Source organism: Ascaphus truei, chromosome 10, assembly GCF_040206685.1.
Source record: "Ascaphus truei isolate aAscTru1 chromosome 10, aAscTru1.hap1, whole genome shotgun sequence".
Taxonomy (NCBI): Eukaryota; Metazoa; Chordata; class Amphibia; order Anura; family Ascaphidae; genus Ascaphus; species Ascaphus truei.
In genome coordinates this window covers 56,260,580-56,276,109 of record NC_134492.1, presented here as the reverse complement: position 1 = coordinate 56,276,109, position 15,530 = coordinate 56,260,580, and the positions used below count along the sequence as shown (strand labels likewise).

The 15,530-nt window shown below is 45.3% G+C and overlaps 1 protein-coding gene across 2 annotated transcripts in view; it reads left to right on the top strand.

Annotated features, from left to right (window-relative positions):
• Positions 1-15,381, top strand: part of LOC142503970 (uncharacterized) — an 87,397-nt gene extending 72,016 nt beyond the window's left edge. The window contains exons 15-21 of one of the 2 annotated variants that reach the window (XM_075616997.1): positions 3,841-4,101; positions 5,130-5,390; positions 6,761-7,021; positions 8,476-8,736; positions 9,626-9,913; positions 10,494-10,718; positions 15,053-15,381. In XM_075616997.1, coding sequence (XP_075473112.1) covers positions 3,841-4,101; positions 5,130-5,390; positions 6,761-7,021; positions 8,476-8,736; positions 9,626-9,913; positions 10,494-10,718; positions 15,053-15,078 — 1,583 coding nt within the window. In that variant the 3' untranslated portion in view covers positions 15,079-15,381. The remainder of the gene's footprint in view (positions 1-3,840; positions 4,102-5,129; positions 5,391-6,760; positions 7,022-8,475; positions 8,737-9,625; positions 9,914-10,493; positions 10,719-15,052) is intronic. The other variant, XM_075616998.1, reaches the window with a different exon arrangement.
• Positions 15,382-15,530: the final 149 nt, after the last annotated feature.

Sequence of the window (15,530 nt, the reverse complement as noted above, 5' to 3'; positions counted from 1 at the left end):
GTACCCCTTTTAATAACTACCTCTATTTCTATACCTCTCTATTAACTACTCTATAACTGTACTCTTTAATACCTATCTCTATCTAAACTGTATTACCCTATTCTTGTCCTTTGTTACCAGGATTGAATATATCTAACTGGCTATACACACTCCTGTCCCAGTTACCAGGGATGTCGCAAACGATATGGTTTTGCTCTACCCCCTGTACTAATAACCAGGGATGTCTTCACCTATTTATCCATCTACCCTCCTGTCATAGTTACCAGTGATGTCACAAGCTATATGTCCGTCCTACTTCCTGTCTTAGTTACCAGTGATGTCACAAGCGATATATCCGTCCTACCTCCTGTCCTAGCTACCAGGGATGTCACAAGCGATATGTCCGTCCTACCTCCTGTCCTAGCTACCAGGGATGTCTCCTAATATTTATCTATCTTCCCTCCTGTCTACCGTTACCAGGAATATCTATAACTCTTTATCTCTAAGTCACTAACTGGTGAAACGTTATTTTACTGTAGAAGAAAGGGGAGTTACTCCTTGATAAAGTGTACAACCGTACACGAAACGCGTAGGAGGTTGCTCTCCTCCGTTTGTTGGATGTTGTTTTATCAATAAATATTTTTGTTCATCCTGGGACCCACTTCATTGGATTGTGCGCCAGTTCTCCCCTTTCTCCTACAGCTGTCTGCATTTACTCGGCTGCACATCTTTCAGGAATTTGGATCAGCGCAACATGTGAGTACTTTCCTAATCCTTTGGAGGGGGACCATCCCAATTGGAGGTTTCATGGGGTTTTACTACTTGCCCCTACCTCAGGGATCATTTGGCCCCACAAGAGATGGTTATATCTTATTAGCCTGAGTCCATTTTCCATTATTACTGTGATTGAGCATTTGAGCGCAGTTGTCACTATAAATTCTACATGAAACTTTATTTTACCCCAGACATCCCTGTTCAGGGGATCCTGATTGTTGTGTCTCTCTAGTAGGCGTACTGTGCTTTCCTGTATACCTGGGGCACCTACCTATCATTAATAACCAAACTGTTATCAAATGAAGTCTACTCTATTCTATGTACACTATTAACTATATTCCTTTCTGGCATATCTTTATGGTTACAACTTCCTCCTCCGCTGTATACTTGCAGTGCTGAGGAGGCACAATACTTTTGATACTTGAAACTGGTTGCAGTTTAACACAGGGCATTAATAAACTTGTTCTTACTAACTTTCTTCAATCCTCTCTTTCCAGGGTCCCAGCTGGGGGTCCTTTCTCTCTCTATGTACCCAGAGCTATTGCACACAGGCAACATGGGGTGATGCTGCTTTCTAACACTGTGCTCCATCACTTTCACCTGCTGCCCACAGCACAGTACATTAGTAAGAAGTATGACCAGGGCAGTAACCCCTGAAGGGACTTGATTCAGATCAGTCTTGGGGCTGTATGCGGGGCAGCCATCTTGGGATAACATGTTTTTATTTAACTCCTTTCCTAATGCCTTGTTTATGGACACTTCCTTGTCCTGATTCACCTCCATATACTGAGGGCCTACCTACAAGGGACACTTCCCTGTACTGCAAAACAATAACAATGACTTCTATCTTACCCTAACTCCTCACTGCGTAGGTTCCTAGCTTGATCTCTGCTCTCAGCCTCTCTGTCTCACGCACTGTCACACACTGCCTCCAACTGTCACGCACTATTTCCAACTGTCACGCACTGGTTCCAACTGTCACGCACTGCCTCCAACTGTCCTAGAATCCTCCTGCTCATTTCTCTTGTCTCTGGGCAAGAAAAGGGGCGGGGCTAAGCGCCTGCCTGGTGATTAGCAGAACACCATCACCAGGGTGGTTGACTAGAATGCTCCCTCAACCCTATATAGTAACCCCAATAGGGAGGAAGCCGGTTTGTAACATTATTCGGGTATTACCTAAAGAGACCGGATGAAGAATGAATTGGTTTGAGAGCAAACAAAAGTCTGTGACATCATCAGAAGGGGGAAGAAATTAAAATGGCGGTGGGCCGGACATATCGCAAGAAGAAATGACCATCGTGGGACAAAAACTCAACTGGATTCCAAGAGAGATTAAAAGACCAAGACGCCCAAAACTAGGATGGGATGAGACAATGTGTGGGAGCGACGTGGAGAAGAGAGGCTGTAACCGCAGCACCTGGGAGATCATTGGGGAGGCTTCATCCAGCAGTGGGGAGACGAGGGCTGACATACCCCTGTAGTATGTATTACCTGTGTCCATGGAGACTGGAGAGCGGGAAGGGTTGCTACACCTCTGGTCCAAAGCCACCACTGTAATGTTATATGACTGTCCACACTCCAGGTCCCTTAGCCAGCAGCTTGTATTGATGCTATTGCAAGATGCCTCCAGGCCTCCTGTTGCAGTGGCTGTTACGTGATACTCATCCGTGCCCGCGCTCTGTATCCACGCGATAGAGGCCACATTGGTGGGACAGTCCCTTGTGTACATGACACCGGCCGGAGCACAGGGAGCTGGAGAGCAAAGGGAAAAGAAGCCTGGTTATAACATTATTCGGTTATTATTCATCATGAGTAAATTGTCTTATTGATAGCAATAATATTAATATAAGAATAGTGATATTATTAATAGCCAGCTGATTATTTATAGAAAGAAACGTGGGGAGCGCTCAAACAGTAAAGTGCAAAATATGTGCAAAGTGAGAACAAAGTGGCTAATCAGAAGTGCATATATTCAAGTGACATGTGAATAAAAATGACATTAGACCATATGCTGCTTTACAATTCTCTCTCACGTGGCTGCAGGGAGCTTCAATCTTCCCCCCAGGATCAGAGGAAATAGAAGAGAAACGGATCCAATGTGCCGGCCATAAAAGGATAATGGGTACAGGCACGAAAGCGTTAAAATGTAAACTCACGTTTAACGCTTAGAATACAGGCGTGGTACGGGTTTCTGTGGTGCGGTGGTCCCTGAGGACCACAGAGTCTCTGAGGGACCACCGTAACAAAGAACAACGTGCGTGAAACGATGATGCGGCGTAATGTCACATGTCCTGCAACGTCATTTGACGCTGAGCTCTAATCGAGAAAAGGGGGGGGGAATGCTAGGACTCCCAGGCAGGGGGGCGCACGCCAAAAACTGTGCGCACCCCTGTTTAGGTTATGGTGGCCCCATGCACTGTGTAATGAAGTATAGGATTTCCCACTTGATTTCCGGGTATCGAAACATCGGAAGAACATTTTCAAAAATAGATGCATTGTATGTCTACCCTTTATTTTATTCTACTGTATATATACATATAGACACCCACATATAGTACATATATTTATAATAGCATATGCATTGCCCTCATTTTTCCCCTCTGAATTTCCAGTTCAGAGTGAAATTGATTTATTACTTTGTGTTGTTATTATGGATTATAGGCTAAAGCAGTAAAAATCCGGGCCGTGTGTGTGCGCGTGTGTAGCAGCAGTTTGTGTGTGTGTGTGTGTACACAGAGGGGACGGCAGTGTGGTTATAGATAGCTGCAGTGTAAGTGTATATAGAGGTGGTTTCATGTATTTACCATTTTATTTTAATAAAAAAATCTATATAACTATACAAAAGTGTCTATTATTTATGAAATAATCCTACATTTAGCCTATAATAGTAATAATCCCCTCAGAACAGGGCTTTACTGGCCAATAATGTCCTGGCTGGGTTACCTCGGCTTCGCCTCGGGCCTTCAACTCTTCCAGCCAGGGCATTATTCGCCAGTAATGCCCTGTTCTTCAGGGATTATTACTTAAATACGCCCTATTCCCACCAGTTAACCTCTGGCTCTGTCTCTGCTCTTTCGGTCCCTGTAGTTCCCTGCCCCCCTCACGCCGTGTCTGCCAGCTACAACTGCCGCTCTCATGGCGCGACAGTGACATGGAGCGAGAGTGAGGGAGCAGTGTCATACAATGCAGTGGCCAAGTCTTCTGATGGGCACACGGCCGCTTGTAACACCACAAACAACTTGTGTATCATCCCCTCCCTGCTTTGTGGACACACTTACACGGTGACCGTCACAGGACTGGATCAGAAGTGCAGAGGAATCCAGAGTACCAGCTTGGAAATGAAAACGGGTAAGCTCATCGTTTGCTTATAGTTTATACAATCCTTTTTCACTTGGCTTCCTGAAGGGTGTAAAGTCAGGCGAAACCCTAATAACCTTTAGTGCTCCTATGATGCATCTGGTACGTAATGGGCTCTGGGATGGTCTAGGACATTTGGTCATGGCCATTTTGCCGCCAGCGTTTAGCTACCACTCACTTCACCGCAGGGACATTTTGCTGCCCGAGTTAAGTCCCTAATCTTACCCTAAATCCCCTAATATTAACTCATAATACTACAGCTACCCCTTATCCTAAAAACAATTACCTTAAACCCCTTACCCTAAACCCTCCTAATCTTAACCCCTAATACTAAAGCTACCCACTACCCTAAAACCAATTACCTTAAACCCCTTACCCTAAACCCCTTAATCTTAACCCCTAATACTAAAGCTACCACCTACCCTAAACCCCTTAATCTTAACCCCTAATACTAAAGCTACCTTAGAACCCCCTAATCTTTACCTCTAATACAAACACTACCCCCTACCCTAAAAACCTTAACCCCTTACCCTATAATCCTACCCTAAAAACCTTAACCCCTTACCCTAAAACCCATATCCTTAACTCCCTACCCATACCGCTAAAACCCCCTAAGTTAACTTACCATATTGGCGAAACGGCCGGTGGTTGAGTGTCCGGTGGCGGAGCAGCTACGGCGAATGGCTCCTTGGCAGCCAAACGCCGGCGACAAATTGGTCACGGCAAGATGGCCACTACCACATGTCCGATTCCGTCCCTGTGACGCCAATGGCCCTGTTGACGTACCTGGCAAGTTATGGGGAAAATGCTTGTGTTTGGAGGAGGTGGCGGTCATGTGACCGCTTTCTGAAGTGATGTCATGAACACCACAGCCAGAGGCCATCAAATGGTTAAAGGTTCAGTCTCTGGTGGCATGAGAAGGTTTGTATTGTTATCGGTGTAATCAGCTGATAAGACAATGGGCTGGAAGGCGCCTTATGGCCGAACACTGCTCAGCATCTCTTTCCTTCCCCGTATAGCTCCGTGTTCTTCATCCAATGTCTTGGTCACGATGAGTTGCAATGAGACGGCACTGACAGTCACGTGGGACCCGGCGGATAACGCAGACTCATACGTGGTAAAAGCTGTGGGACCGACAGGCCTCAACTACACCTGCCTGACTGCCAGCACCATGTGTCAGATAAGTGACCTGCCGTGCGGACAGATGTACAGTGTTCAGGTGTCTGCGTTAGGACTGACCTGTTCTAGTGACCCCACCTCTCCTATCAGCGTCCATGCAGGTAACGGCTGCGTGTGGTATGTAACACCCTTATAATAACATAGGGCTTCTAAACGTTATACTATATCTCAGGCAAGAATAATAACATTGTGGTATTATTTTTAATAATCAAAATATAACTGTATTCAAAATATTATTAATGGTATTGTCATTATTAAATGTTGCTATCACTATATTAGCATTATTATTTATTTCACTGCTATTAATAATGGTTTCATTACTATTACCATTCTTGTTACTAGTACTTATAGTATTACTACCTGTTTTATTAATAACATTATTAATAATCAAGGTATATCAATGTTATTATTAACATCTAATATGATTCCTATTTTATTTGAATATAATTATTGTTATTAATATGACTGTTTAATGCTGTTGTTAATATTATTATAGCTAATAATGCTGTAATTGTTATTATTTATATCATTACTCCTAATGTTGTTATAAATATAAAGCTAGGTGAAACGGAAAAAATTACTCGGCGCTTGTGAAAATGTGATTAAATGATATTAAAGTGTTAATAAATAGCTGCTCAAAAACCCAATGAAAATAATGTACCTCTAAATTGTATTGGTGATTATTTATAGAAAGAAACGTGGGGAGCGCTGAAACAGTAAGGTGCAAAGTGAGAACAAAGTGGCGAATCAGAAGTGCATATATTCAAGTGACGTGTGAATAAAAATGACATTAGACCATATGCTGCTTTACAGTGCTCTGTCACGTGGCTGCAGGGAGCTTCAATCTTCCCCCCAGGATCAGAGGAAATAGAAGAGAAACGGATCCAATGTGCCGGCCATAAAAGGATAATGGGTACAGGCACGAAAGCGTTAAAATGTAAACTCACGTTTAACGCTTAGAATACAGGCGTGGTACGGGTTTCTGTGGTGCGGTGGTCCCTCAGAGACTCTGTGGTCCTCAGGAACCACCGCACCACAGAAACCCGTACCACGCCTGTATTCTAAGCGTTAAACGTGAGTTTACATTTTAACGCTTTCGTGCCTGTACCCATTATCCTTTTATGGCCGGCACATTGGATCCGTTTCTCTTCTATTTCCTCTGATCCTGGGGGGAAGATTGAAGCTCCCTGCAGCCACGTGACAGAGCACTGTAAAGCAGCATATGGTCTAATGTCATTTTTATTCACACGTCACTTGAATATATGCACTTCTGATTAGCCACTTTGTTCTCACTTTGCACATATTTTGCACTTTACTGTTTGAGCGCTCCCCACGTTTCTAGAAATAATCAGCTGGCTATTAATAATATCACTATTCTTATATTAATATTATTGCTATCAATAAGACAATTTACTCATGATTAATAATAACCGAATGTTATAACCCGGCTTCTTTTCCCTTTGCTCTCCAGCTCCCTGTGCTCCGGCCGGTGTCACGTACACAAGGGACTGTCCCACCAATGTGGCCTCTATCGCGTGGATACAGAGCGCGGGCGCGGACGAGTATCACGTAACAGCCACTGCAACAGGAGGCCTGGAGGCATCTTGCAATAGCACCAATACAAGCTGCTGGCTAAGGGACCTGGAGTGTGGACAGTCATATAACATTACAGTGGTGGCTTTGGACCAGAGGTGTAGCAACCCTTCCCGCTCTCCAGTCTCCATGGACACAGGTAATACATACTACAGGAGTATGTCAGCCCGTGTCTCCCCACTGCTGGATGAAGCCTCCCCAATGATCTCCCAGGTGCTGCAGTTACAGCCCCTCTTCTCCACGTCGCTCCCACACATTGTCTCATCCCATCTACATTGGGTGTCTTGGTCTTTTAATCTCTCTTGGAATCCAGTCTTTGTCTCGCACGATGGTCATTTCTTCTTGCGATACTGTATGTCCGGCCCACCGCCATTTGCATTCCTTCCCCGTGTGATGATGTCACATTCTTTTGTTTACTTTCAAACCCATTCATTTCTTGTTCCTGTCTGTTCGGGTGATACCCAGCATGCAGCTATTTTTTATCTATTTATATTTATATGCAGAGGGAAAAAATATACCAGAACTCTGTTTCATTTCATTGACACTTTTTTGCATAAAAACTAACATTAGCGACATCTCGGCCCAAAAAGGGACCTTTATCCGTTTTAGACTGAAAAGTCGGTAATGTAAATGAAATGTGTTGACTTTCAAGTGGGAAACAAATACAGAAACCCCGGCTCCTCGCCCGTTGGCTTGGACTTTATTAGTTCTGATCTTTTAATAAAGGAATCATTATGTTTACCCCGCTAACCTCGTCAAGGTAAACTCCAAGTATAGCAGGTACCTACACTAAATGTATAATATTTCTTATTGTCCTGTGGGCTGACCATCCTCAGTATCAGAAGAGACGGTCGCAGGCTGAGACGGAACAAGGGAACGTGAGAGCTACGCGAGCGTGCCTTAAAGGGTTAAATAAAGGCAGCGTTTCTGCGATTGCAGAAATAAAATTCCCTTAGCGTTGTGAAGGAGAAGTTGTGAGTGGACAAGCGCCTTAGTGATGAATAATAATGAAAGAATAACACAAATGCTTCCGAACACCAGCATGCGCGTGCACACAGTTTTTCCTGTACAAATCTTCTATTACCTGTGCACCAGGCAGAGTTAGATGAAATACCAGCACTGCAATGACATCAACTTTCTTTATATACATGTATAGACACCCCCCAGCTGGTGGAATGAACTAAAGGGTTCCAGCCTCAGTCATTGGGACCCCCCACATCTCTTCCACTGCCAGGAATTGGGGCAATACATGCAATTTTTTTTGTAGGTACAATACATAGATAACAGGTACAGTTTACACTTTGATTCCCCATCTGCAAGAGCTTCCAATAACTCATTGATAGTTTCATAACCCACTGCATATGCCTTACTCTCGATCTTGTCCCATAAAATGTACACTGTGTATCTCCCAACACACCAGTTAGACTCTAATCCTCCAATGTAATTGTCCACATATTGCATCAATCCCCATATAAAGTCTTGTAGAATATCTCTGTGACGAAACTCGTACATTTGGCTGGGATTATGTCAACTGAAAAATACAATACACATTCTATGAATGGAGACTTGAGTATAACATTTTGTTTTGTGCAGCTCCGTGTCTTCCCCGAAACAACAAGGTGCTCATGGAATGCAGAAATAACTCTGCCACGTTCTCATGGGAGAGAAGCAGAGGGGCCCGGTCTTACGTGGCCGTCGTGAGAGAAAATGAAGACTTGGTGAACTCGTGTGACACAGAAGGGACAGTCTGCACTGTCACAAACCTGACCTGCGGAACCATATACTCCTTCTCTGTATCCGCCAGCGACGGGCATTGTAACAGTGCCTTTACTGCGCCCATTATGTCTGGCGTGGGTAAGTGGAGGGAGCGCGTGGAGCTCTTGAAATAGAAGACGCACTCATGAGTTGTCTTTGCTGTCCCACCATAACCTTATTGTGTCTGGTTTTGCAAACACTACCAACTGAGATGAAACTGTTGAGTCCAAAATGGCTATCTCCAGGTAGGCGAAGGCTCTAGGGCAGAGGTGGCCAACTCCAGCCTTCAACGGGCCCAGGTTTTAATGATATCCCTGCTTCAGCACAGGTGGCTCAATCATTGACAGGGATATCCTTAAGACCTGCCCTGTTGGTGGCCCTTGAGGACTGGAGTTGGCCACTCTTGCCCCAGGGTGTCCATGTAAAGAAATGGATGGAGAGCTGCATTTGGAAGGTCCTTGGTGTAGTTGGAAAGCGCCTATCCCCTAAAACTCTAGCAAATCAATCCTTCTACATTCTTTAGTGCATTTCAAATACACAGATTTAATTACATTTTGTAACCGTTTCCCTGCCATAGGGGCCTGCAATGAGTTTCTTGTTGTTCCCAGCCTGAGCTGAATCAGAAATGTGGAGTCGGGTGTAGACCCAAGATTTCGTGGGTGGGTTAGGGATAGCTCTCATTTCAACTTCCTGTACTGGTCCTTACAGATAATTTGTAATGTCACCAATAAAGATAGACCGGCCCCAGCACAGATCCCGGAGATACTCCACTGGTCACCTTCCCCTCCTTTGCGCTCCCTTTACCACAGCTCTCTGTTGCCGATCCTTCAACCAATGTCTTATCCAATCTACCACCTTAGAGTCCAACCCCAACCATTGCACCGTGTAGATCAGTGGTCTGTGGGACAATGAGCCCGGCAGAATAGCGCACCATGGTCAATAACACATCTCCATTGGATGAATACTCTCGTGTTTCATTTTAACGCAGTGCCGTGCCCTCCTGGCCAAGTGGAGACCTCAATCTACCACCGCAGTGTGAAGCCCCAGGAAGTGGAAATCTCCTGGGACGGAAGTCCTTGCGGGGAGGATTATATGGCCACAGTGACGGGGGAGATTGAAAATGACCCAGGCTCCTTATTTATCCTTGACTCCTACTGGACGTCATACATGTTGTTCTACATCCCTGTGCCGTGCAGTTCTTCTTATAACGTCACCGTCACCGCCAGGAACCTGGCGGGAGAGAGCTCTCCCAGCGCTCCTATTAGCAGTTACACAGGTACGTACGGACATGGCTGCAGTATGTATGTGATTTCCTGAATAGCACGTTATCGGGTCAATCCCATGAAGGGGTTCATTTTTGGTGTAACCTCTCAGTGTAATCTGCTTCCGTAGAAAGGCTTCAGAACCCTGGAAAATAACAGTTTTTACTTGTGTGTGTCCTGTGAAAAATGATTAATCTGGGGCATTGAGAACTAACAAACAGTCTTATTAACACTAGACATTAAATAAAGATTGTAAAATCCCTTCAAAGCGTTTGTTTGTTTTCTCCCCAAAACCTATTAAAACGGATCGCCGTTCTTAGTTCAGGAAAGGGATGGACCCCTTAATAAGGAATTTAAAATGATTATTATTATTAAAAAAAAAAATTTTTTTTAAAAGTGCGTTTCTCAGGCAAGAAAAGTATTTGGGGTGCTAGGGGGTGAATTGGTTCTTTATAGCAGGGGTGCTCAAATCCAGTCCCCAACAGGTCCGGTTTTCACCATTGTGTCCAATATTTTAAGGGAAGCCATCTGACACCCTACTTACCCGATATCTTTTATGGCACAAAATCAACCCAGAAACTGATTCCCCTGCAGCTCCGTGTGCACCGAGAGTGAAGCCGCTGGTGCGCGCAGGAGAAACGATGCAGGTTTCCTGGGAGGCGTCCGTCCTCACGGAGGAGTACAGAGTGGTGGACGCGGTTACCAATAGCACCGTCTGCAGGACAGGGGGGCTGTCCTGCGAGATCCCCCTTACCCCCAGAAATCTGCAAGTAATAGCTACGAATCCTTCAGGAGAGAGCGAACCAACCGTCATTGCAGGTGAGGCAGGCGATACCCCCGCGATCAGCACAATGGGGAGAGGAAGGCCCCTATTATATTTCAAAATGCAGCGGAACTCTGCTCTGCATTCAAATGCATGGGACTAAAATGGGGGGCTCAACTCCAAGCCTCAAACCGGTCAGGTTTTCAGGATATCCCTGCTTCAGCATATGTGGCTCAATCATTGATCCACCTGTACTGAAGCAGGGATATCTGTGGGAGACGGCTGGAGAATTGGAGTTGAGCACCCCTTGGACTAAAGTCTTCTCCAGGATGGGGGAAACCGTTTCACAAGCAGACTGAATATGGCCGACTACGTCCGCCAATGAAATGAGGTCACCGAGTGGGTCACTTTACTCCCCACTTTCCATACGTGAGGAGTGTGGTTGGTTCCTTACTTCCTCTGAAACAGAAAATAGAACGGAGTTCTTGACCAGTGCTTCCCAGTAATTGGGCAGGAAACAGCATGTGGATAAAGCTGTAATGAGTTGATTAGGAGAGACCCATTTGTGTGAGAGTACTAATGAGATAAAAGTAAGTCCTTAAATGTTCACCGCTCCTATGTTGGGGTATATGTATATCTGTAATGGGATAATGCAGCCAGTGACCGCCTGAATGGCAGACACCTGACTGGTTCTCCTCATGACCTGGAACATACTGCCCCTTTGTCATATCAACAAGAGCACAAACCATGTCAGAGCTCCTCTACTATGCCTCTCTCCATGCAGGCCCCTGGAATCCAATAAATTGTTTTTAATTCCTTCGGTTTGTGCCTAGCCCCTGCTTTTCTGCGGTACTCCGTTTTTTTTCTTTTCTTCCAATATTGGATTTTTCTCTCCTCTAAAACAGATGTGTAGCAGCTGGGATTCCTTTCTAAACCTCACCGGTCTCTTCTTCACGTGTACTGTATACACCATTAGAGTTCTAAACACACATTAAGAGACCTGTGAGGTTTGGAAAGCTCTGTACACATGAAGAGACGTTTGAGTTTTGGGAAGCTCTGTACACGTTATACTGTGAATAACGCATGTTGGTTCATTGTGAGGTATTACAACCTACCAGACATTTACTTCTCCAAGATTACTACGGGTACTAGGACCTTCCCTCACATGTGAGAAGATAAAAATAAGGTACAGTTTTTACCAAAACAAACAATTTACAAGCTTTGGAGCAGAATTCTGCTTCAAGTTCTGGAGAAGAACGATGAACGGTTGGAGTCCGTCACATGCTGCAATTTGTATTCAGAAGATGATTCTCGTCTCTCTTTTGGACCCGACTGTCTTATTGAACCATCTTCTATACCAAAAAGGATATTTACATTTGCCTGTGTAACTACTGGTGATGAAATAATCTCCCACTAATACACAAGGAGGTCATCCTGGGAGGGGATCTAAATAGCTGAAGAGGCTCAGAGAACATATGGATAGAAACGCCAATACACGTAGTGCTGTAGTATGTTACAAGTGTTCTTGGTCATTGCTATACAGTGCAAGGCTTGTGTTTTTTTTTTAAAAAACTCACCATAACTTTAATGTGGCCACCAGCAGCTTCACAATTCAAGATCGAGAACCATCCTCACCCTGAGGAGACCCAAGAGTGGTCATACACTTTATACCCAGGCCATTGCTGCGAACCAACGTGCAGACACTTATAGGGATCCCCATTTAAGTGGATAAGTAGCCCGAGGTCACGCGGAATTAACACCGGGCATTAAACCTGGTCCCCAAATTGAAACTCAGTGAGATTGACTGTAAAACAGTCTTTACTCAATGAGCCACTACTCCTCCCTCTGCAGTGGAAGCACAGTATGCTGCTATACCATTATGGGGTAAGGCAGGTTCGTGGATCTGTCCCAGATATTAGCCTGTTAACAAGTGTTTTTTTTCCTCAAATTATTGCATAGATCAGTATATATAACAGCTAAGAGGGTTTTACATAAATAACACGTGTCTCCACACCCCTCCATGGGAGTGTGTGTCTTAGATATCTATATCTCTATATATATATTTACGATTGTCAAGTACTTTTGCTGCTAGATTAAATAATGCCAGCTTTTTTACGCTCAGTAGTTGCATTCTAGAGAGATTACTTGCCAAAACTGCAACTTGGGCCCCAAAAACAGAATACAGGACTCCTAGCACTACCACGTCACGTACCACCAGTCATTATTTCAGCAGACTCAAGTAGGCGAGTAGTGTAACAAAGGAACAGGAAGTCCCAGCAGGGTGTTAGGGTGTATAGGGAGAGGTATTAGCAGCGGGGTGTTAGGCCTCGGTCCCGCTGCGCTCGGTGGCGCGAGCAGCCACACGCGAGTTCCCCACCAGCAGGGGAATCCTCCCGAGCCGGTCCCGGTCCCCCCTGGCGGCACAGCGCACTACACGCTGTGACGCGTCAGTTGCTATGAAACACAAGAGAATGGTGATCCCTAGCGTTGACGCGTCACGTGGTGTGGCTGTGAGCCAATGGGGAGGGGAGGCTTCGGGAGGAGGAGAGGCTTCGGGGAGGAGTGTATGTGTGTGCGTGAGTGCCTGCCTCTGTCTGTGTGTCTGTGTCTGTGTGTGTGCGTGCGTGCGTGTATGAGTGCCTGCGTGTGTGTGTTGCTTACTTACCTTAAAATCAGCAGCTCCAGCCCGAGCCGTGGAGGGAGAGTAGCGGGTCCCTCCGCTCAAGCCACGCCCCCCCTCCCTGTCAAGCCTCCCACTCCCGCCCACCTCCCGCTCCCTACAGACCACATATCGCGGTCTGTGTATGTCAGCGCCCCGCCTGTCTGCAGTGCGGGCGCGCTGACTCTGGGATCGGGGCCTTAGCCTTAGGGTGTATCGGGAGAGGTAGCAGCAGCAGGATGTCAGGGTGTATAGGGAGAGGTATTAGCAGCGGGGTGTTAGGGTGTATAGGGAGAGGTAGTAGCAGCGGGGTGGTAGGGTGTATAGGGAGAGGTATTAGCAGCAGGGTGTTGGGGTGTGTCATAATATCAGGAACTACTAGGTCGTTTAATCCCTGTTGGTGCTTGAGGGGTTAATGACATACACTTTTTCTTTTAACAAAAGATAAAAATGTGGGGTTTGAAACCGGCCAGGATGTTTCTTTGGTCTGTTCTGCATCCTGGATGGCCCACTCAAGGTGTTAACTGTTTTAACCAAGGCCTACAGACCTGGTCGGGGGAGGGTAGCTTCAAAGTATTCTGCAGAAGGGGGGGGGGGGGCTCCTGCCGGTGCCTTGAGAGTTGGCTACAGGATTTTGTAGGCAGTTGGCTTCAGAGTTTATGGAGACCAGACTGAGGATAAGACATTGCCTCTTATCAATGACCTCTTTGGGAAGAACCTATGTCCTTTGGTAATGTACTGTATAGGATTTTCTGTTTTACTCCTTTTATTTTAAGAAACTGTTCTGCCTTATATTGCAACTGTATGTTTATTTGGTATCTCCTTTCTGTAATCTAAGCACTGTATATATTATATATACATATATAAAAACATTTAATAAGTAATGCTTTGGGCTCTGATTGAACTGGTGCACACGGGAGAGAATAATTTACTACGCTCGGGCACACGTTACTACAGTTGATGTTATGTTAAAGTGGATGGTTATGACGTGCAATTGAGTAGGGATTAATACTAACTGAGGAGAAAGGGGGGTTGCTAGAGTAGCCTTGTGTATTAACCCTGGTTGCATATCTAAAGTCACGTGCTCACTTGTGTGCTCTCCTAGGCGGTGGTATATTGGGACCGCTTGAGAGGGGATACTGCCCATTTGACAGACCTTTGCGGAGGTGAAGAGTGGGTGCGCTTCCGAGCGTCGGTATTAATCCTTGTCCCGTAGGCAAGTCGCGTGTTAGCAGGGTGTCGTACGTGGCAGGGTTTATAGGGAGAGGTATTAGCAGCGGGATGTTAGGGTGTATAGGGAGAGTGCGGCTCATATCTGTCATCACATGGTATGTTTCTATGTCTTGGCAACAGCTGCTTCCCACTGAAGAGCTAAACCTCTGCAAACCCCGAAAGCAGGAAACGTTAAGGCGATAACTTCATTTTTGTTTTTATGACGTGGTGTTGTAATATTGCCTGTTTATACGAATGTACTACACCAGGGGTGCGCAAACAGTTTTCCCGTGCCCAGCTGCCTGCGCTCCCCCTCTTACCTTGTCTCCGGCATTAAATGTCATCGTATTGCCATGGCGACGCACCATCAGAGACAAGGTCAGAACTTAGAGGCTTTGCACGGTCCCCGGGCATTTAATTTAAATGGTTTGTGGACGAGCGCATGGCGTCTAAGCGCTGTGCACCACTGTAATAAATACAACTTTACTCATGCCAGTATGTATGTCTTGTTTCCTGCAGAACACAACACGCTAACTACTCCATAACCTCTGCAGCATCCAGTTATCGGCGTCCCCTTCCCATCTCGTACATTTTGCTGGTGCCTATTCCAGTTGATAATATTGCATTGCCTGGCAAGAAGTCTCCATACCCTCTGTCACCCAACAGATATCCAGGCACATTCAGCTGTGAAACCAAAGAATCATGTAAGGCGCTAAAAAGCATTGTGTGTTAACAGAAAAGTTAATGTATATACAATATTATGTATCGCACTGATTTATTTTCTCCTGAAAAAAAGGGTGCAATCTGATTAAAAAAATATATACTGCTTTTTAATAAATCTTTCCACTCTCCATACAATGCCTCTCCTGTTTTTGAAGTGAAGCGACGCGATTGTGTGTTTACAATTAGTCACGTTATTAACCCAATTGCGACCCATCCAACAACCCAAAAAATGGGGTGCATTGTTTGATTTTTATGATTTTGATTGAATAAAACA